General features: G+C 38.8%; 1 protein-coding gene across 3 annotated transcripts in view; it reads right to left on the bottom strand.

Annotated features, from left to right (window-relative positions):
• Positions 1 to 24,395, bottom strand: part of LOC149161775 (putative beta-1,3-galactosyltransferase 12) — a 129,405-nt gene that overhangs the window by 74,226 nt on the left and 30,784 nt on the right. For all 3 annotated transcript variants that reach the window (XR_016261889.1, XM_089437036.1, XM_089437037.1), the window contains exons 2-4: positions 450 to 602; positions 261 to 343; positions 26 to 125 (exon numbers count right to left, since the gene is read on the bottom strand). Coding sequence is in view for 2 of the 3 variants with exons in the window: in XM_089437036.1 (XP_089293162.1) it covers positions 26 to 125; positions 261 to 343; positions 450 to 602 (336 nt within the window). In the remaining variant the exon portion in view is untranslated. The remainder of the gene's footprint in view (positions 1 to 25; positions 126 to 260; positions 344 to 449; positions 603 to 24,395) is intronic.

Here is a 24,395-nt window from a genome sequence, read left to right as displayed (position 1 = left end):
TTGGAAGCAAGATGGTTGTTTTCACCATTTTACGTTAGGATCTCTGAAAACTGGACCCTTTTTCATGCATCCTATGTATGTTCGAGGAGAAGAGCGCTCCTTTGCAAGTAGTGTTGCAAGTCGGTCTGATTATGAAAAATCGACATAAGACATGAGCATAGATATATCAACCAATATTCAAGTGCACTTAATTCTTTAATCAGCCCAAATTCTGAGTATTATGAAAACAAATGGGTTAAGATTTCAGGATTTAATTTTACCTGGTCGCAAATAAATGTCATCATCAGCTTTAACATAAAAATCGGCATCAAAGAGTAGAAATGCAGCTTTAAAAAAAGCCAACCTATGAAAACGAGAGGAACTAGTGATGGTTTCTAAAATCAAAACAAATATTATAAGAACACAAAAATAAAACTCATAAAATTTTCCAAGAGAGCAAGAATGCTCACGTTTTGTATGGCAATTTATTGTAATCCTCTTCAATATCTACGCGCAAAATATCTCTGTATTTGTCCATCTCTTTCTCAATTTCTGCCATTTTGTGTCCATCGTTGTCTCGTCCAATTACAAATCTGAAAGCTAAACCTGTTGCTAGTTCCAAACTGCAATAGCATTCACATGACAGAAACAACTTACAAACTGCTTTCTACATGAACACTAGTTTTAAATAGAAAAGAAAAGCACAAGGCTAAAGCTCACTTGACAGCATTTATATGTCAAACTCAGAGTTATATTACATTAAGGATACTCAGACTAAAAGCTAAACAGACCCAAAATCAAATAGAATAAGCACATAAAACTTCAGGGATCATTTTTATTCAGCATTTTAAATCCATGTATATCAAAACTAATAAATATTCTTTTTCTTTTCTTGTTTTTTTGGTGGGGGGGATGGGGGGGTGTGAGATGTGGTGGGTGTGGAATATGGCTAAGTTGTTGTGCTATGGAGTGTGTCTATATGCCATCATGAACAACATTATTCAATCAGGACAACTTCAGAGAATCTGTCTGAAATTCACACTTCATATCAGGGAGGTCATGGGCTCTATACTCACTGAGTTATAAGGGGTTACCAGCTACTATTGTGGTTGGCAGTTAATATCATCATCCATCTGTAAAATCCTCAAAAAGAGGGGGGAATCAGCAGGGTGCTTGCAAGGTACCACCTTCCTCACTCTAGGGTCTGGATGCTTAATACATGGGAGGGTGAAGGGAATATATTTCTCTGGGAAAAATATCAGTTACAACTTTATAATAAAGACCTCAATCACAGCTGCAGAAAACAAGTTAAAAGATTCCTGCATACTTGCTATGGCAACTCAAAACCTGTAATCATTGCCTATCTAACAGTTGCAAGAACACAATACATATAACAAGTTGCAACTTAGTTCACCAATTTATCCACCTCAAATGATAACAATGAATGATGTCAATTAAATCCCAGAATTGCTCGTTGCAAAAATTCAAATATCTATTGTTTCAGCCCATGGGGAGGGGAAGACTTGTTAAAATTTCAATACATTGTAAACAGACCTGCAAAACTAAAACCCTAGGTAACTTCAAAACTTGAAACCTATCAAAAATGCTGGTTTACATGCCATATCTACAAACATATAGCTAACTGAAATAGGAAGAGTAGAAGCTAGAAGAAATCTGCAGCACTCAAAATCACATATATTTCCTTTACTAACTGAAAAGAAAAAAAACTACATAGCAATAGCTCAACCTGGAATGAAAACCTCACTCCACCCTTGCCCTTTTTTATATAAGAAAGGTTAGGTTACAAAAAAAAGAACACACTAGTAGTGCACCTAGGCTAAGAAAGGACAAACCCTAAGCTGCCTTGGAAAGTACATCATTCCTGTATCCAGTGATTCAAGTGCATTCTGCCTTGGAGACTGTGCCGTAGATATTTTTGAAACCCTTCTATGCAAGGTGCCTATTCTAAATAAGAACAGATGCTAAAAATAGCACCTATGCTCAGCCTGTAAATTCAAACTGTAACCTGATAACAATTCTAAATACAATAAAAGCAAAACATAACTCAACCTCTGCATGGTACAGATGGTAATCCAAATTTATGCAGGAACAAAATGAAATACAGATTTAAAATAGAAATATAGATCTACAGCGAAAACTGAGCCTCAATTCATTAATAATAAATACCCAAACTGTTTACATGCATAATGGAAACAAACTAGCTCAGTGCCTATTCTAAATAAGAACAGATGCTAAAAATAGCACCTATGCTCAGTCTGTAAAATCAAACTGTAACCTGAAAACAATTCTAGATACAATAAAAGCAAAACATAACTCAACCTCTGCATGGTACAGATGGTGATCCAGATTTATGCAGGAACGAAATGAAATACAGATTTAAAATAGAAATATAGATCTACAGCGAAAACTGAACTTAAGTTTATTAATAATAAATACCCAAACTGTTTACATGCAGAATGGAAACAAACTATCTCGGGCGATGGTAGTTTATCTCTGAGAAGAGATGTGATGGCTACATTCCTTCTTAATTGTGTTACTGTAGGAATTTACAGGGTAAGTTCCTCAGAAAGAATACCAAAAGGACACCGCTCACAACCAGATCTCAAATCAATACACCAGTATTTTTGACGTGGTTAAAACCCTCAAAGTGCAAGGAGGGAAACAGTCCACGGCCTGTCCCAACGTGGGTACTACAGGCAATTTATTAATCAAAGAATGAAAATTTACATAAGCTTCTCTCATGCACGGATTACCCGAACAATGACCCTCCATGCGCTTTAAATAGAACTCATGGACCAATCGGGTGTCAAGCCACGGATCAAGTGTCGGTAATACCGAGGTGAGAGTGAACCGTCGGATCACTACATATCGTGACCGTCGGATTGTAAGTTACAAAATGTACAACGGTAAAGAAACACACTTTACCTAACTCTAACCTAACTCTATACTAGACCAAGTTGAACTTAACTATATCCTATGTGTCGGAATATCCTAACATCCCCCCTTAAGAACAACTTGGGATAGGATTGAAGGATTTACAAATATGACACAATAGGAGAAGGAAGGAGGCACTAGAGCCTATCCCCCCTTAGTGACAACTTCCTGAACTCCAAGCATATATCGAAGTTTAGTGAACTTCGCCTCTGTGAGAGCCTTTGTGAAGATGTCTGCAACCTGATCATTTGTTGGACAATATTGCACTTCAAGAACATGGTCATGAATGAGCTTTCTGATGAAGTGCATGTGTAGTTCAATGTGTTTGCTGCGCTGATGCTGGACTGGATCTTTGCATAGTTGAATGGCACTTTGATTATCACACCAAAGTGTGGTTGGATGATGCTGCTCAAAGCCAAACTCTGATAGGATCTGACGAAGCCACAAGGCTTCCTTACTAGCTTCCACGGCACCACGATACTCTGCTTCTGCTGACGAAAGAGAAATGGCAGCCTGTTTCTTACAAGCCCATGTAATAGGTCCTGAACCAAGAGTGAAGACATAACCGGCAGTAGACTTCCGATCATCAGGGTCACCAGCCCAATCAGAATCAGTGAAACCAACTAACAGAGGAGCTGCTTTGGCACTGTAATGAATCCCAAACTGTATTGTACCTCGAACATAACGAAGTATTCTTTTAGCTGCTTTCCAATGACTTTCACGGGGGTTTTGCATAAAACGAGCAACAAGGCCAACAGCAAAGGAAAGATCAGGACGAGTATGGGTTAAATACAAGAGTTTTCCGACAAGTTGACGGTATAAGGTAGCATCAACTTCAGGAGAAGTACAAGAGACTGAAAGTTTGACTCCAGACTGAAAGGGAGAAGGGGCTGGCTCACAGTCTTCCATGTGAAAATGACGAAGAATATCACAAGCATACTTGGACTCGGAAAGGAAAATACCCTCTTGGGGTTGCAAGACTTGAAGACCGAGAAAATAGTGTAAGTGTCCTAAGTCTGTCATTTCAAATTTCTTTTTAAGGCTGGACTTCACATGGTTTATAAGGTTGGGATCACTACCAGTAAGAATAAGATCATCAACATAAAGAACAAGGATGATAAGAGAGTTGCCCACTTTCTTGGTGTAGACAGTATTGTCAGAATGACACCTAGAAAAGCCCGATTCTAAAAGAAAGCTATCCATTTTGGCATACCAAGCCCGAGGAGCTTGCTTGAGGCCATAAAGGGATTTCTTAAGTCGACAAACAAGGCTGGAGTCTGTTTGTATGAAGCCAATGGGTTGTTCCATATAGATTTCTTCCTGCAAGTCCCCATGCAAGAAGGCAGATTTAACATCCATCTGATGGACTTCCCATTTTAAAGAGGCAGCAAGGGAAAGAACTGTTTAGTCAATTTAGTGTTATCTAAATTGCTAGTATTTATTGTCAACCCGGGGCTCGTAAGCTGATGAAGCGAAGGTGTACTATATGTACTTAAGTAACCTCTTAGAGTTTTTCTTATCGTTGGGGGTGTTGTTGTGGTTAATTATGTTCCTAAGATGGAGTGATAATTTATAAACAAGTGAGTGATGGTGTGTGTGTAGAGTGAATCCTAAATAAGTGAAAGTGTGTGTTGAGTGATCTCTAACTACTTGCTTGAAAGGGAATGCTTGAAAGGAATAAGTGAACTGAAATGACTTGAAATAAAATTGAAAGAATTGAAAGCAAATGACCACTTCCAATGGCACTAGACACCGTTCAAGCTGCTGCTAATAAAAGAAAAGAAAGTCACTTTTAGAACCCAAAAATAAAGATTATCTCTCTCTAACTCGATGCTTCAAAGCACATGTACTGTGTAAAGCACGGATAGAAAGTAGCTTAAGTTGAATTAGAAAAGTGAGAAAAATATACTTGAAAGACTAATGATAATGATTTGCTCTTTCTAATTCTCTACTTCAGCCATATGTACTATGCAAAGTATGATTAGAAAGTAGTGAGAGAATAGTCTAAGAAGCACTTAAAATCAAAACTCTACTTTAAAGACTAGTGGTAATAGTTTGCTCTTTCTAACTCTCTACTTCAGCCATATGTACTATGCAAAGTATGGTTAGAAAGTAGTGAAAGAACAGTCTAGAAAGCACTCAAACTAACTGCAAATTAGTGATATTCTGATCTTAAAAGATAACAGTTTATGATGAAGATCATTCATGTGTGTTAGCAGCTCTTTGAGAAATAAGATTAAAAATCAACTATAAAAACAAAGGCAGCACTTGAATTTGTCATTTTCAAATACCATTAGTTTGTAAAGCAAACACACACATATAAAAATAAATCCCGGGCTAAAAGAAACCTGCAAAGTAATAACACTGATCAGCTTGAAAGAAAGGGAAACAAGTAAATGGAACTATACATGCTTAAGGAAATGAATAAGAAAATAACGAAATAATGCACATAAAATACTTTACAGAGGCTGAGATGAGCAGGGGCCCTCTGTTCATTCAGCCACAAGAAAACTCAGAGATCTGGAAACTTCAAAACGGTGCTATGTCTATTCCTCCATTTGCAAAAAGTATACAAAACAGAGTGCTGGAATAGCACTAGAAAACAGAGTTCACAATGCTCTTAAATTTAACACAAGTTCAGAAAATTACAACTAAAAAAAGTCTGATGAGCGTACGCAGACGCAGCAATTTATAGAGGTTTCTAAGATAGCCTACTCGTACAGCTAATTAACTGAAAAACAATAAACAGTCATGCGTATTTATGGTCCCTTGACACATCATACGGCTGCGTGGACGAGTTTAATTGTTCTGTCGTCATGGGTAATGAATCCCATGTTGGATCATGTCCCCTGCCACCTGTAGAACATGGACAAATCACCGTTTAAGATGACGTGACCAAGCAGCTCACAATCACCGTTAAACAGCCTTGAGTTGACCGTAACTTGACCAGCTTTGACCATGGGTAAAGATGACGTGGATGGCTGGAAAAATGGAACAGGAACCTCGAGCACGTTGATACCTGAGTGCCCATGTGGCTCATCTAGCAAACCGACACGTGGAACATTGCGTTTAACAAAAAGGCTGCAGGATCTCCAGATAGCTACAGGATCATCAGATAGCTGCGGGATTCCTGCAAGTAAGTCAAAACCTAAACAAATAGTCATTCATTAGCAAAACTTGCTTGATCATGCTTAATGACACCTAATGTAATGATCTGGGTGGTTTTATGGTGAAAATGAGGCAAAAGTGAAGGAAAGATAAGGAAAAACTGAGGAAAATGGTAGACAAGTAGGTGTAGAATAGAGGCTCTACATACCCCCACTCCGAGGGTATTGCATGTCCTCATGCAATGAAAACACAATTCAATCCACCTGCTGGGATGCCTCAGCTAAGACATCCAATCTCCTCCTCTTCCTTTGTGTGGAAACATTAACCTTTGGTCTTTTGAACATGCATCTGAATTTCAAATTGATTAAGGCTCTGTTCAGCCTTCTACATCTCTTCTTGAGTCTGCTGTGTTTCTTCTGCCACATGCTCATGTGAAGAAAGGTGTTATCTTGGATTGCTTTGGCAATATCAGCTTGCTGCTTCATTTCTTCATTTCTCTGTTTAATGTGACGGTTTAGCACCTCAAGTTCATAGATCTCTTGTTTGAGTAAATCTATTTGCTGCTCATGAGGTATGACATTACTTGGGCCAGCAGTGTTCTGCTCCAATGTTTCAAAATAGTTGTACACCTCTTGTTGAATTGGGTCAACAATTGGTGACTTCCTTGGACTATATTCATGCTCAATTTCAGTTTCAAACTCCGGCTGAAATGGACTGTCCTCTCTTGGAGGAGTAGCTGCCTCACGTGGTGGACTATCCTCAAGGTCTGCTTTTATAGCACCCTTCTCAGGTGTGCTTAGATCAACGAAGAGTGTCCTTGTGGCTTTCCCTTTATTCTGCAATCTACTACTCCTTCTTACAGTGGCAACACTCTGTGTTTCTTTTTGTGCCTTTTTCCTTGGTTTTTGTACTTTTACTTTCTCGGAGAGGGCAATTTTCTCATGGAGTTTAGCTACCCTTTGTGCTAAGGGCTGGTTATCTCTTTCTTCATCACTAGAATGCTCTGGGGTCTGATCAGTTTCTTGAATTATGGATTTTCCCTTGTCTTGTTTTTGTTTCTTTTTGTCTTCTCTTCTCTTTTTGGCAGCTTCCTTGGCAAGTTCAGCGAGGGTTTCTGAGATGACCTCTTGAGCACTGTCTTCAGTGGGTTCAATCTCAGGTTCAGGGTGATGTACTTCTATTTCCTCTTCAGTTTGTCTTTGAACAGTTTCTTCTAAGATTTCAGTCTCAGAGATACTTTCTTTTCTCTTCCTTCTGCTTTTCCTAGGTATAGAAGATTCTCCAGGTTCTTCAAAATGATTCCTTACAAGGAATTTCTCCCATGTGTCTTGTTTTTCTTTTAATTGTTCTTCTATCAATAACTTGACAAGACTATGGTGACAGAGGTAAGCTTCTATGTTTCGTGGATTCCGTTGAGCCATGGAACACATTTTCCTAAGGCTTTGGAATAGAAAGTAAGGAAGATTTATATCATGTTCTCCTTGAAATTGCAGCATAATTTTACCATGATAAACGTACAATACTCCAAATCTCCCTTCACACGTGAAAAATTTTTGCACTAACAACAGTAGATCTTTCCATTCTTCTTTAACATGAGAGATAGGAATTCCTTTGGTGAAAACACTTGTATTCATACCTGGGTTTTTAAAAATCCGCTTCCATTGTTGATCCTGGACTGCCCGGTTTTTGAACCAACGTTCACCGGTTTGTGGAAGAGATGTAGCCCTTGCTATGCTTCCTTCGCTGACTGCAAATGTTAAATCACCCACCTCTACTTGACTGTCTTTATCCTTGAATGACCTTGCAAAGGCTTTTGTTACTTCTTTGTGGTAGCCCTTAAACTTCTTGATGCACTGTAGCCAATTGGCTTTTTGTAATGCCTCCTCAACCTGAGGGTATGCCTTCAAGAATTTCGAACCTTCTGGTTCAACCCTTAAAAGTTTTCCCATCGACTCCTCAGCTCTGTTTAAAACACGACTTTGATGGTGACTTTACACAGTAACTCCGTAACTTTACACAGTAATTCCTCGGTTCCTGTTCAGACTTTGTGGAACAGAGGGTATATGGGTGCATCAACAGCCTCAGACACCGAGAATTCACGGCTTGAATCAGAGTTAAATGGTGGATAACAGCATGAACACAGTGAAACGGTGACTAGCAGTCGTAATACAACTGTATCACACGTTTACTGGCTATACAGCAAAGGAAAAAACAGAGTATGGTTTATGGAGGTAATCGTAGTGAGTGAATACGGAATAAGGGAGATGATAGCGGAGAATGGAGTATTATGAGCGCAGAGGGTTTCGAAATGATGAATGGAACGGCTATATTCTCCGATTTCGGCTGTGGATTGACACATGGCTACGGGATGAGAACTGAGAGACGTAATACGGTAGGTTACGTCATTAGGGTACGAGACCTTAATGACAGAAACAGCCATATGTGATTTCAAAAATCATGGGTATTATGAGCTGGTAGACGTGGAGGATTCGTAGATTTGTGGTCGCATGGGAAAAGAAAATGGGTAATCATTACGATTAGTGGCCAACAAGACATAACCCAGAAAATTCCGCATAATGAAATAACTATAGGTTTAAAATTTTAAACATACCTCGGATCCGCATTTGATTTGGCTTCTGATAATTTGCTACTAACCTTTTGTTAACTTTATTGCTAGCACATGATTTTTCCTCCTTGTCTTTGATGATTTTGAACTGTACATATTTTCTTCAGACAGACTGTGTTTCTTGTGCAGGTGCAGAAGGCTGCAGAAAGGCTAAACGGCTGCAGAATTGTCAAATAGCTGCAGGAACTGTAATGAAGTCTTCCAGCTGCATAAAATACTTTAGTTGCCTAAAAAAAATTTTATTAGTGAAATGAAATGGAATGAATGAATGAATGAATGAGTGAGTGGAAAGAGGTGAAGTGAGGATGGTAAGATGGAAGGAAATGGTGAGATGGAATAAATGAAATGAAAATGAAAGAGAGAGATTTTTTTTTTTTTGGAAAACATGAGGTGTCAGGTGACCCTGATTTTCACCTCATGTTTTCTGCATGAGACTGCCAATCAGAGATTGGTTTTCAAGCTCATACATTTTTTGTTTTTTTTTTTTTCTATTTTTTCCTTTTTTTTTTTCTTTTTTTTTTTTTATTGAAATTGAAAGAAACAAAGATTAGGCTGATGGAGGAGAAGAATTCTTCTCAACCAGCCTCATTTCAGAATCGCCTTGGAATAACTTAACAAACTCCTCTTTTGAGAGTGGCTTGTGGTAGACTTTTAACCGGTGGCCATTCACAATAAAGGGAGTTTGAAGTTCATCAATAGTCTTCACTCTAACTGCTCCATTATTAAAGACTTCATCAATCTCATATGGCCCAAGCCAATGAGTTTGAAATTTTCCTTTGAAGTCCTTAAATTTTGAATCAAACAAGAGTGCCCAATCACCCTTTTGAAACTTCTTTTCTTTGATATGTCGATCATGCCATTTGCTTCTTTGGTGCTGAACTAGATCGGTTCTTAGAATTGCATCTTGTCTCATTTCATCTAGTTCGTTTAACTGGTCCATTCTGTGCTTCTGGGCTTCTGATAAGCTCATCCCCAATTGAACTGCTGTCTTGAAGGTCTTGATTTGGAACTCAATGGGGAACAGGACTTCCTTCCCATAAACAAGTTCATAAGGAGAATGTCCTGTGGTGTTCCTCCATGTAGTTCTATAGGCCCATAAGGCTTCAGGAAGCCTTTCTGCCCAATCTCTTCTATGAAGATGAACAGTCTTTGTGATGATGCTTTCAAGAACTTTATTTGTAGATTCTACTTGACCATTCGCTTGCGGATGGTATGGAGTAGATGTTCTATGCTTGATCTTATATTCCTCCATCAGCTTCTCTATCATCCTTGATGTAAATTGGCTTCCCTGATCTGTTACAATTTCTCTTGGGACACCAAAACGGGTGAAAATATCCTTGAAAAGAAATTGAACAACTGAATTTTCAGTAGCAGAAGTTAATGCTATAGCTTCTACCCACTTGGTAACATAATCAGTACAAACCAGTATATATCTATTTTGCTTGGATGGCGGATTAATTGGTCCAACAAAATCTAGAGCCCATTTCTCGAAAGGTTCGATGCATACCTGTGGCTGTAGTGGCATTTCATTTGAAAGAGTTGGTCTCCCAATTCTTTGACAACTGTCACACCTTTTAACATATTGCTTTGCATCCTTAAAGAGAGAAGGCCAATAATATCCTGATGAAAGGATTTTATAGGCAGTCCTCTTATCAGAAAAATGTCCGCCACAAGGTTCGTCATGACATGCCTTAAGGATGTCAGGCATCTCATCCTCCCGTACACATCTTCTGATCATCAAATCTGGCCCTGTTCTGAACAATTCATTAGAAATCCAAGAATAATGTGAACTATCCTGAATGATTTTCCTTTTCTCATTAGGAAATAAATGTAAAGGTAACTTTCCAGTAACTAAATAATTAGCAATATCAGCATACCAAGGGGTTTTGGTAGTTACTGCAAACAAATACTCATCTGGAAATTTATCCTCTACAGGAGAGTCCTCATTAGTGTTTTGAATTCTAGACAAGAAGTCAGCTACTGTGTTCTGTTTACCTGGTCGATCTAACACAGTTATGTTGAATTCTTGTAAAAGCAAAAGCCATCTTGTAACTCTACGATTAGTGACTGGTTTGTTCATGAGGTATCTAATGGCAGAGTGATCAGTGTGGACAAAGGTTTCATAGCCGGTTATATAGTGTCTAGACTCTAAACTTGTTTATAGCATGAACAACGGCTAGAAATTCCTTTTCAGTAACAGTATAATTTAACTCAGTAGGAGTCAAATTCTTACTCGTGTAATAAATGGCATAAGGGATCAAATCCTTTTGTCCCAAAACAGCTCCTAAAGCTGTATCTGAAGCATCAGTAGAAATGTGGAAAGGGAGTTTCCAATTTGGACCCCTTAGAATGGGTGCTTCAGATATTCTAGTCTTTAAAGCTTCAAAGGCAGATTGACATTCAGGATCCCACTTAAATTCACAATCTTTAGTAAGTAGTTTGAAAAGAGGAGATGCTATCTTAGTGAAGTTTTCAATAAATCTTCTGTAATAACCAGTAAACCCAAGAAAACTTCTAACATCTCTTTGGCAATTTGGAACAGGTAACTTAGAGATGACTTCTACTTTAGATCTATCAACTTTGATTCCATCTCCTGAAATATGATGTCCTAAAACAATCCCTTCAGTAAACATCATAAAACACTTTTCATGACTTTAAGAAAGATTTGTTTCCTTACATCTTACCAGTACTTTTTCCAAATTTGCCAAAGCTTCTTCAAATGTATTACCATAGACTGTGAAATCGTCCATGTATACCTCTACACAATCATGAATCAGATCTGAGAAGATTCCTAGTACAGCCCTTTGAAATGTAGCGGGTGCATTGCACAAACCAAAAGGGAGTACTCGATAGGCAAAAGTTCCCCAAGGACAAGTAAAGGTGGTTTTGTCTTGATCTTCAGGTGCTACCTGAATCTGATTGTAACCACTAAAACCATCCAAGAATGAGAAATACTTTTTACCTGCTAAAGTGTCTAGTACCTGATCAATAAAAGGTAGAGGAAAATGATCCTTTAAGGTTGCCTTGTTCAATTCTCGATAGTCAATGCAAACTCTCCATTTACCATTCTTTTTGGGCACTATAACCAAGGGAGAAACCCATTGGCTATCTGAAATGGGGTAAATGAAGTTTACCTTGAGCAATTTCTGAAGTTCTTCTTTCACAATCTCCCTAAGATTTGGATTCATCCGTCTTTGTCGCTGCCTAATAGGTCTGTTGTTTTCTTCAATATAAATATGATGAATACAAGTCTTAGGGTCGATTCCTTTCATGTCAGTATATTCCCATGCAAAGGCAGTGGAATGTTTTTGCAACAGTTTAGTTAATTCTTCTTGTTGTAGTCTTTCCAAGTTTTTGTTAATGTTTAATGTTTTTCCTGGAAAGATTTCAACTGTAGAACTACCAAATTCTTCCATTGAGAAGAGAGACATCTGTCTAGAGGAGAGATATTCAATATCTGCATCTAACTGAAACTGTGAAGAGTCATATTCTAAAGGTACCTCAAAATTTTCTAATGTATTTAGAATTTGACTGTCCTCACTGATCTCAGAGATGGTTAGAACAGGTTGAAGAGTATCCTCATCATCAACCCACTCATCTTCTCCTATTTCTGTTATTGCCTTTGCGGGAGGATACAAGTTGAATTTCTTGGTAGAATTACCATCTGATATATACATGTCTCCCGACCTACAACTTATGAAAGCATCAGCTGTGGCCAGCCAAGGTCTTCCTAGAATAAGAGGATGTCCTCCTAGATTGTTCTTGGGAGTTAAAATCATAAAATCAACTGGATATTCCCAAGAGTCTAGTGAGACTGGAATGTCTTCCAATACACCATCAGGTTTAATGATTGATCTATCTGCAAGTTGCAACAAAGTAGGTGTAAAGAGAAGGTTAGGAAGTTTTAACTGATCCATGGTCTGTCTACTCATAATGTTGATAGCGGCTCCTAAGTCAATCAAGGTATTTGGGATTTCAACCCCATTAATATGAGTTTTAACAATAGGGCTACCGGGATCTACATATTTTTGCATGGTAATTTTACCCATCATAATGTCTGCAATTTTTCCAACTAGATGTATCCTTTTGGTATCTCTGGTTCTTTTTATTGTTTTTTTCAAACTCATCTTCTTTATTGTCTTTGCTAGAATGGGAATCTCCTTAATGGCTGTTAACAAGGGAATCTTGATACAGACATTTTTCAATTCATCTAGAAAGCTATAGTCAGGCAACCAAATCTGCTTCTCCACTCCTTTATCAATTTGCAATCTTTCAGGAAAAGGAGGAATAGCTGAAGATGTGGGTTGCTCTACTAAGGGAGTTGATTCTTTTTCTTTTTCTTTAATGCTTGGGTTTTGAAGGGATACTTCAGAACCCTTATTGGCTTTGAGAGATTCTTCCTCAGAAATGCTTGGTTGTTGAGCACTTGTAGAAGGTTGGTCTAGGATTCTACCTGATCTGAGTTGGACCTCATTGAAAGGAACAACCATATAGGTAGGGAATGGTTGACCTTCCATAAGTGGTTGACCTTCCATCACATAAGCACTTTGAGGATTCCTATTATTGGGGTTTGGTTGAGGTTGAGAGGGAAGTTGATTTGGCCTCTGTTGAGATTGTAACAAGAGTTGAGAATTTTGATTTTGTGGAGGAGGTTGTTGTTGTTGAGGGAATGGTAATGACAATTGTTGACCTTGATTTGGAAGTTGGGGAGCTTGCTGATTTTGAAAGGATTGAGGATATTGATAGAATTGGGCAAATCTCCCATAAGGATTTTGCATTTGCATGCTTTGCAACCATGCTTGGAAAGGATTTTGTGGTTGTGACCAAGGTTGTTGCCAAGGATTCCAATTTGGTGGGGGCTGGAAATTCGTAGAGTTATTAAACCCTTGATTTTGCTGCCCCTGCCAAGGTCTTCTTGCAACAAAACAAAGGGATTCAAGCGTACTTGGATCTTCTTGAAAGACTGCTTTGAGGCCAGGGATTGAAGGACATTCCTTGGTCTCATGGGTTTCTGAGCAAATTACACAGGTTTCCACAACTTGTGCCTCCAAGGGACATTCCCTTAAAGCATGCTTCTTTCTACACTTCGGGCAAAAGATAGTCATAGCCTCGGCTTCTGCTTTTTGTTTATTTTGAATCTTAAGGGTATCAATTTGTTCACTAAGACTCCCTAAGATGTCAGTTTTAAATTCATCTAGCATATAACCGATTTCAGCCCTACTCACTGATCCTGTTGCAGATTTATTTGCCCTAAGGAGAGAAGGATCTCTAGGCCCTTTTTGAGTTTTTGATTTGCCCCTTGAGAGATGGATACAAAGTTCTGCTATATCATTGAGAGAAAGTTGAGAAATATCCCCTTTCCCCATCATGTTTAAGATATCTATCCATTCATCCCTAATGGCTTTTAATAAGAGGGCTGTTAAGGTCTCTTCATCCAAGGTACTCATTTTTGCTCTTTTTAAATTATATTGAAATCTCTCAAGTAAATCTTCTAAGCTCTCATCTTCTTTTTGCACCATTTTAAAAACCTTGTCCTTATGATTAGTAGGCATACAATAGTCCAAATACCTATCCAAAAAGGTTTGTTTCATTTCATCCCAGGTCCTAATGGATTGAGTAAGTGACCCCATGAACCATTTCAAAGCTTGATCTTTTAATGTTGATGGGAACAGTTTGAGTTTCTGAGTATCATCCAGATAGTCATAGGTTCGACACACAACTTCAAATTCAAACAAGAATGTTTCAGGGTCCTCAGTTCTTAATCCATGAAAATTTGGGACGGATGGTGATATGTTTTTCATGGTGGCTCGGGAGTCCTCATCAACAATGGGAAACCCAAATGAGTTATCCCCATCTCTATTTCCTCCAATGGGACCTCTACCTCCTCCATTGTTATTGTTATTTCCTCCTCCTCCTCTACCTCTACCTCTACCACCTCCTTCTTCCTCTGCCATGATGATTCTCCTAGGGGTTTCAAAATCTTCTGGTTCTTCTACAAAGGGTGAATGAGAAGAGATTTCTCCTTCCTCCTCAGGTGAGTCTATTTCCTCAATTACAATTGGTTTTCTTGTAGGAGAAAGAGAAGAGTCTCTTCCTAGTTCAAACTCAATAGAAGGTATAGGAGAGTCAACTCTTGGCTCTTGAATTTCAGGACTAGGAATTTCGGTTGGAGATAAGGGAGGTGTCTCTTGTCTATCTCTTGAAGCAGATGGACTTGTAAAAATTGAACTTCGAGCTCTAGCTAAAAACCTTCCCCTAGAATCTCTAGCTCTATGCATGTCATTTTTTATTTTATGTTCAAGTCAAGTTAAATAGTTCTTTTTCTGATCTTCCAGTTCACGCTAGGTGCAAGAAAAGAGCATACTCAAGAGACTATTAAATCAATAACTTTCTCCTTTCTGATCCTCCAGATCACTTCAAAGTGCAAGAGGAGAGCATACTTAGATAGGCTATTAACTTCTTTTCTTGAAACCTTTTTTTTTTTTTTTTTTTTTTCTAAGAATATGGCTACTTAATTTCACTTCCCCGGCAATGGCGCCAAAATGTTTAGTCAATTTAGTGTTATCTAAATTGTTAGTATTTATTGTCAACCCGGGGCTCGTAAGCTGATGAAGCGAAGGTGTACTATATGTACTTAAGTAACCTCTTAGAGTTTTTCTTATCGTTGGGGGTGTTGTTGTGGTTAATTATGTTCCTAAGATGGAGTGATAATTTATAAACAAGTGAGTGATGGTGTGTGTGTAGAGTGAATCCTAAATGAGTGAAAGTGTGTGTTGAGTGATCTCTAACTACTTGCTTGAAAGGGAATGCTTGAAAGGAATAAGTGAACTGAAATGACTTGAAATAAAATTGAAAGAATTGAAAGCAAATGACCACTTCCAATGGCACTAGACACCGTTCAAGCTGCTGCTAATAAAAGAAAAGAAAGTCACTTTTAGAACCCAAAAATAAAGATTATCTCTCTCTAACTCGATGCTTCAAAGCACATGTACTGTGTAAAGCACGGATAGAAAGTAGCTTAAGTTGAATTAGAAAAGTGAGAAAAATATACTTGAAAGACTAATGATAATGATTTGCTCTTTCTAATTCTCTACTTCAGCCATATGTACTATGCAAAGTATGATTAGAAAGTAGTGAGAGAATAGTCTAAGAAGCACTTAAAATCAAAACTCTACTTTAAAGACTAGTGGTAATAGTTTGCTCTTTCTAACTCTCTACTTCAGCCATATGTACTATGCAAAGTATGGTTAGAAAGTAGTGAAAGAACAGTCTAGAAAGCACTCAAACTAACTGCAAATTAGTGATATTCTGATCTTAAAAGATAACAGTTTATGATGAAGATCATTCATGTGTGTTAGCAGCTCTTTGAGAAATAAGATTAAAAATCAACTATAAAAACAAAGGCAGCACTTGAATTTGTCAACTTCAAATACCATTAGTTTGTAAAGCAAACACACACATATAAAAATAAATCCCGGGCTAAAAGAAACCTGCAAAGAAATAACACTGATCAGCTTGAAAGAAAGGGAAACAAGTAAATGGAACTATACATGCTTAAGGAAATGAATAAGAAAATAACGAAATAATGCACATAAAATACTTTACAGAGGCTGAGATGAGCAGGGGCCCTCTGTTCATTCAGCCACAAGAAAACTCAGAGATCTGGAAACTTCAAAACGGTGCTATGTCTATTCCTCCATTTGCAAAAAGTATACAAAACAGAGTGCTGGAATAGCACTAGAAAACAGAGTTCACAATGCTCTTAAATTTAACACAAGTTCAGAAAATTACAACTAAAAAAAGTCTGATGAGCGTACGCAGACGCAACAATTTATAGAGGTTTCTAAGATAGCCTACTCGTACAGCTAATTAACTGAAAAACAATAAACAGTCATGCGTATTTATGGTCCCTTGACACATCATACGGCTGCGTGGACGAGTTTAATGGTTCTGTCGTCATGGGTAATGAATCCCATGTTGGATCATGTCCCCTGCCACCTGTAGAACATGGACAAATCACCGTTTAAGATGACGTGACCAAGCAGCTCACAATCACCATTAAACAACCTTGAGTTGACCGTAACTTGACCAGCTTTGACCATGGGTAAAGATGACGTGGATGGCTGGAAAAATGGGACAGGAACCTCGAGCACGTTGATACCTGAGTGCCCATGTGGCTCATCTAGCAAACCGACACGTGGAACATTGCGTTTAACAAAAAGGCTGCAGGATCTCCAGATAGCTACAGGATCATCAGATAGCTGCGGGATTCCTGCAAGTAAGTCAAAACCTAAACAAATAGTCATTCATTAGCAAAACTTGCTTGATCATGCTTAATGACACCTAATGTAATGATCTGGGTGGTTTTATGGTGAAAATGAGGCAAAAGTGAAGGAAAGATAAGGAAAAACTGAGGAAAATGGTAGACAAGTAGGTGTAGAATAGAGGCTCTACAAGAACAAGGCGAATAGAGTTCATTTTGGCAACAGGGGAGAAGGTTTCAGTGTAGTCAATGCCTTCAACCTGTGAAAAGCCCTTAGCAACGAGACGAGCTTTATGTTTATCAACTTTCCCATTTGGTCCATACTTGGTTCTGTAAACCCATTTACATCTAACAAGTTTGCGTCCCTTTGGTAGAGGAACAAGATCCCATGTATCATTTGTCATCAATGAATGATATTCTTCATTCATAGCTGCTTCCCAATGTGGGTGGCCTGAAGCTTCTGCAAAAGTGTCAGGATCATGATTTACTGGAGCTTGAGCCAGTAAAGAAGAGGCTCTTTCAAACTGAGAACATGTACGTCACTGATCTGTAGGATCACCGGCAAGATCACCTGCTGCATCCCGAGTAGCATGGACCCATCTTGGAAGTTGAGGATCCTGAGAAGGTGGGAGAGGATTATCATCCTCGCTTTCATCATCTGAAGAAGAAATGTTTTCAAAAGTAGAAGAGATAGGAAGAGGTGGCACATCCGCCGGACTAGGCTCGCAGGCCGATTTATTTTCATCAAATTTTACATCTCTTCTAATGATAACATTTTTGGACTTAAATGGAATAAGTCTATAACCTTTTACATCTTCAGAATATCCAACAAAAGTACATTTCTCACTCTTAGGTTCTAAAGCTTTATGCTTTTCATCTGGAATATGGGCCCATGCTTCACTTCAAAACACACGAAAGTGACTTACATCTGGTTTAATGGAACTCCAAGCTTCTTCTGGAGTGATATTCTCTAGAACCTTAGTAGGAGTGCGATTGATTATATAATTTGCACAATTAATTGCTCCGGCCCAAAAACTAAGACTGAGTCCTTTAGATTGCAGCATACAATTAGCCATTTCCTTTAAGGTGCGATTTTTCCTTTCAGCTACACCATTTTGTTGTGGAGTGTATGGAACAGTATGTTGCATTTGAATTCCATTTTCGGTGCAAAAGTTGATGAATGTGTTTTTAACATATTCTCCACCATTATCAGTTCTTAGCTTAATAATTTGATGTCCAGATTGTTTTTCAACAAAGGCTTTGAAGGCCAAAAAAGTGTTAAATACTTCGCTCTTGAGTTTTAAGAAGTATACCCAAGTGCGTCTGGAGAAATCATCAATGAAAGTTAAGAAGTACTTGCAGCCAGAGAATGAAGCAACAGGAAGAGGACCACATAAATCACTGTGCACAAGCTGTAAAGGGGCTGAGGCATGCCAAGAGGCACGTTTGTCAAAACTGTCCCGATGATGTTTTCCGAGTACACATCCGGAACAAACACCATCTCTGCAAGATACCATAGGAAGACCTGTCACCATATTTTCTTTACATAGATGCTGAAGGGAGCGATAGTTTAAGTGACCAAATCGCTCATGCCAAAGTTTGCTCACTTCATCATTATGAGCAACAAATACTGAGGGAAGATTGGATGACCCAAAGTTGTGAAACTTATACAACCTTTTGGAATCATCAGCAAGACCAGTAGCTAGAATCTGTTTAGGATCTTTTAGATCCTTGATTACAACATCATGAGGTGAAAATTCAACAATTTTACCTTCCCCTGAATGAGTTATCTGATAGACAGATAGAAGGTTGCAGGATAAGGTTGGAACACATAATACATCATTAAACTGACCATTGTCTAGATGAACAGTTCCAGTCCCTACAACATTAAGAGATCTATCATCACCAATATATATATTTTTGGTGTTACAATCATTTAAAGAAGAAAACATGGCTTGATTTTTGGCCATGTGACAAGAGGCTCCAGAATCAATGAGCCACTCATGAGAATGAGAAGAAGAAGAAGATACATTTAATGCATAACCAGACTGAGATGATTGACAATGACATGCAGAAAGTGCCATTCCGGAAGTTGAAGTTGAAGTAGGCTCCACATGGATGTTATGTTTCTTCATTGTGGCTTCCAAGGCTTCCATCTTCTTAAAGCATTTAGATTCTAAGTGGCCATCTCGATTACAAAAGTTACAATGTCTATCAGTCTTCTTCCATTTGTTTTTATTGGTCTTATCATTTTGTTGAAATGATCTTTCATTTTGAGGCTGAGATGGTTTAGGACCATTCTTTTGAGAATATGACTTCTTAGGATTCTTTGAATTTGGTTGCTGTTGGGCGGCTAACGCTTTCGTGGAAGAGTTTCCAAGATTAAGAAGACCAAGGTGTAAGAGTTTTTCTTGTTCTCTTATTAAGGAATCACAAAAGGAGTCAAAGGAAGGGGCCTTGTAGTCTTGTCCTTGACAAATGAAAGCTTCCCTTGTAGAATGGAAAGTGGAAACAAATACAGAGTAGGCTGGTCCCAACTTAGTAAGGATGGAATAAATAAGGTTACCATCTTCTTTCTTAACTTTAACACCTTCCAAGAGATATCTAAGGGTCTTGAATTTGGACAAGAAATCTTCAATGCAAGAAAAATTATTAGGATCCAAAGTAAGCAGCTCATTTTCAAGTTGATGGGCTCTAATTTCATTTTTAATCCCAAAAACTTTAGCAAGTTTTTCTAATGCTTCATGAGGAGTCTCAAGTTCTGCAATGTGGAATCTAAGATCAGGAGAAATAGACATCCCTATCAAACCACGTGCTTGATCTTGTCTATTTTCCCATTTTGCCGCCTTGTCTTCATCTTTTGGTTTCTTCTCTTGGTCTGTGGCTATTCTGAAGAGACCTTTACTTCTAAGTAAATCTTCGATGTAGGCTACCCATTGGAAGTAGTTAGTGCTGTCAAGAATGACTTGGCATGGACTTTCCATTTTTTTTTAAAAACTGAAGCTGAAGATGCTGAAAGTAAGTGTTCCAATGGATAGATCTCGAAAAAATAGGCGGTTTTAAAAAAAACGGCTCTGAAAAAAGCTTCCGGATGAAGAAGTTATGGCTTTTTGAAAAAAAAAAATCGTTGACGTTGCCGGCAAAGTGCGCGAATGTGCGGGAATGAAAAAAATCCGCCCCCACAAAATGGAGACTTGAACCCAAGACCTCTACTCTCTTAAAATAGCTTTGAACCAATTGATCTATACAAAAAATTTGAGAGAGAGAGAGAGGGCGGGGGGGCCTTGGTTTGCGTGCTTGCCTTGAGAAAGCTCTTTTTCCCTACAAAACACAAAACACAAAACACAACACGAAAATGCAAAGAAAAACGAACCTTGCGGCTCGAAGTTAGCTTAGCCAAAAAAACTAGAAATTAAAAAAAAAAAAACTCAAAGTTAGCTTTAGCCAAAATACTAAATATTTTTCTCAATGTTTCTGATTTTCCGAGATCACACTAAGGTGCAGGGAAAAGAGCATACGCATGAGAAAAATCCTTCCTTTCTGTTTCTGATTTGCCCAGATCGCACAGAGTCGCAGGGCAAAGAGCATACGCAGAAATGAAAGGTATAGATCCGGTTAAAAAAAAAGGCTAAATAAACTGAGACCGAAATAAGCAGAGAGAAAATAACAGTAAACTGCAAAAAACACTGTATACCTCCCGATCTGAAAAATGACGCAGCTAGGGCTACCGGAAACCTTTTCGCGTGAAACGAAAAGGGTTCCTCACTGGAACAGATGCTCCAAACGCAACAGAGCAGTCCTCTCGGCCCGAAAGCAGTCAGAAACAGCAGATCTAGGAAACGACAGCCGCATGCAGTTCTACCGGCTTCAAATTTGGATCACCAACGGACGCGGCCCTCAAATAGCTCTGATACCATGTAGGAATTTACAGGGTAAGTTCCTCAGAAAGAATACCAAAAGGACACCGCTCACAACCAGATCTCAAATCAATACACCAGTATTTTTGACATGGTTAAAACCCTCAAAGTGCAAGGAGGGAAACAGTCCACGGCCTGTCCCAACGTGGGTACTACAGGCAATTTATTAATCAAATAATGAAAATTTACATAAGCTTCTCTCATGCACGGATTACCCGAACAATGACCCTCCATGCGCTTTAAATAGAACTCATGGACCAATCGGGTGTCAAGCCACGGATCAAGTGTCGGTAATACCGAGGTGAGAGTGAACCGTCGGATCACTACATATCGTGACCGTCGGATTGTAAGTTACAAAATGTACAACGGTAAAGAAACACACTTTACCTAACTCTAACCTAACTCTATACTAGACCAAGTTGAACTTAACTATATCCTATGTGTCGGAATATCCTAACAGTTACAATGAGGCTCAGAGGCCTTTTTATTATTGTGAATAATGGAAAACCTTAAACATCCAAACACCTAACCCTACGAGATGAGGCACCAAAAGTTTGTGAGCCCTATTGAGGTTAGTTGGAATGCCAACTTCCCAAGGTCGTAATTTGGCCATATGATCTTCGTTTAAGGCCTAGAAACATATCATCAATCCATAGAAAAATCACAAGGTCATCTTCAATATATATTCAGATCAACATCATTCTTCAAAATTTCTAGTCATCCTCATCATGCAAGTCACATAGATCAAAAATAGAAATTTATTCTAGAATTAAGGAAACTGAAAGGAAACAGTGTTGGGGGTCCAAATGGAATAGGCGGGTAGCGACCAATATCCACCTAGATCAATCCTCCCACCTTAGGAAGCAATGGTCCCTATTACCCACCACCTATGAGTGACTCCCATAGGAGAAAATTTTTCTCCTATATGGTCTTTAACCGTCAGCCCCTTGCAGCCACCAAATAGCTCTCTTCACCACTTGAGCTAGCCATGTGGTCCCTCGCCAATCTGTTATGATCGTATGTTTGAAGGTGTGCCTCCTGTCCCCGAAGGTATAACTTTTCATTATGTAGTTGGGTATTTTTGTTTACTTATCATGGATATTTTTGGGCATGGATTAGCGGGGGTGTTCAGCGAAAAGAGTGGGCTTGGTCTGTACTCTTGTCTCCTATGCCTGATTTGATGGTTAGCCTTGTATCCTAGTCGCGTGGCATCCCTTTTACTAGCTACTAGCTTTAGGGATGGCACTACATGGGAAACTCCGATTTTGGTTGTGTGGTCCCGCTTCCTGATACCATATAAATCACTCCCCTCCGCTCATTTCAACCCCATTCATCGCTTTTCCCATCCAAGTCCACATTTGTCCATTGAGTTCATAAGGAGTTAGTTGCCCCCTCCCTTGTCCACACTTTGGGTAAGGCTTGGAATGATGCACCGGAGGTTGATGTAGCTAAAAGAAAAAGAAAAATCATAATTTGGCCACTCTCAATAGGAAATGTACCATAAAATGCAAAAGATGGTTGGGACATGTATGTTAAGACACATACATGGCAAACACAAAGTGTAAATGATAAACATGAGTGTGTGTTTATTATTGACAATGATATACATTTATAGTACATTCACATGACCTTTGGTTTCGTATTCCAAGGTCTCTTGGACTTCCTTAGACTATTCAGCTTCCACACCAACCCTTAGAGGATTAGGTGTCCAACATTCCCCCCCTTAATCCGAAGGGGTATGTATGAGTCCAAGAAGAGAGTTGTAATACAAAATGTGCAAAAATGCATGGCAGCACTAGGCTAAATGTGCTCTCTCAAATGTTGGTATAAGGGAGGTGGTTTAAGGATGACCACCAACACTGGAACGCTTAGTGCAGTTCCCAGAACTCTTCCAAGTTTGGCATGAAGCTCAGGTCTTCTGCTAGAGGAAGTGCTCCTGATGTTTTGAAGAGGGAAACCTTCAACCATGAAAGGGAGGTCTCACCCCGCATAAAAGGGAGAACCTCAACCTGAAAAGGGAGGTCTCAACCTGTGATGGTTTAAGGATGACCAACAACTCTGGAATGCTTAATGCAATTCCTGGAACTCTTCCAAAACTGGCAAGAAGTTGAAGTCTTCTGCTAGAGGAAGTGTCCCCAATTCTTTGAAGAGGCATCACCAATTGAAGGCATGATCAGGGGCATCTTTGTCTTTGGCTACAACTCTGGATCTGGTATGGCAAGTTGTGGCTCAGGTTCGCTTGATGTGGATTTCAAGCTTGTAGATGACCATCATTTCCCCCCTGTCAGATACAAGGTGAGATGATGGAGAAAACTCAGCTGCAAGATTGTTCAATACTCTAGAACAAGTTTGGACATATGACTAAAATATCTTCTTGGTTGTTGATGCCCATTGCCAAGAAGCTATTCATCCAAGATGAGTCTTTATTCTTGCAGGAGGCTTGTTTTTGAAGCATTTGTTTGAAGAATGATTGGTTTTATGACAGTGCTTACATGGGTGAAGATCAAAACAGTGATCTTTCATATGGCCAACTCAGTCATAGTGTTGGAATTTCACAATTTGTTGTTATTGCTGTGGAAGAGGAGCAGAACCTAGAACAATTGAATGTGAACTGTCATGAAGGAATCCAGCACTCTGAAACTGAATAGGCTTTGAGTAATCTAGAATATGAAAGGACACGTCCTTCTCATATCCAAGACCTGTTCTATGCCTGTTATGGTCAAGCTCTTCCCAAGGTCTGATGATTGGCATGGGAAGTGCAGACTGAATTTCTTCTTTTGCATGCAAATTTGTTGTTGCATTAGGCAATGAATGTGAATCTCCCTCAACCTTAGTGATTTTATCATTTGCTGGTTGTTGATGGGTGTTTGTTTTAACCTTGAACAAAGAATTATTTTGAGCAGAAAATAATTTAGAATGACAAATGTGTTGAAGCTCATCTCGCTGGAACTAAGATTCTAGTTGCAAAAAATCAATATTTTCATGTGCATTATGTAAGCAGGTTCGAATGTCAACAAGAGAAGCTTTGTTGATTCTTATTGTATCATGATCAGGGGAATGTATCAAAGTTTTTAATAACTCTAATACTTCACCAATTCTGAATACCTTATCCATTATCAAAATTACACTTAAAACTAATCACAACTGTAGACCCATATAATTCAGCTCATATATGAACCAACAATAGAGGCATATGAACCAGCAATAGAGGCATATGATTGAGAATCAAAGTTGCTTTATAGCTAATGATGAAGATTCATGAAGACAATGCTGCAAAATCCATTGGGCGACAATGTTGGTCCAGGAACGAGTCAGTGCTAAGCCATCGAAGAGCAGAAGTGCATCTTTCCCTCCACATCCAAAGCGCTTAACACTATGCAATCAACACACAAATTTTATGTATCAATTCAATGCTCTTTTATCATAACTGGAGTACACAATGAATTCTCCCCAGACTCCATCAACAAGTCATATTACTATCTTTCCAAACTTTGAGTCGCCTCAACCGAAGCAAAATGCTGGGACATCAATCCTGCCAACGCAATTT

Source organism: Pinus tabuliformis, chromosome 5_2 (genome assembly GCF_031772625.1).
Source record: "Pinus tabuliformis cultivar Carrire ecotype Pingquan chromosome 5_2, CPIR1, whole genome shotgun sequence".
Taxonomy (NCBI): Eukaryota; Viridiplantae; Streptophyta; class Pinopsida; order Pinales; family Pinaceae; genus Pinus; species Pinus tabuliformis.
The sequence above is the reverse complement of the archived record's forward strand: the minus strand, read 5'-3'. Positions and strand labels throughout refer to the sequence as shown.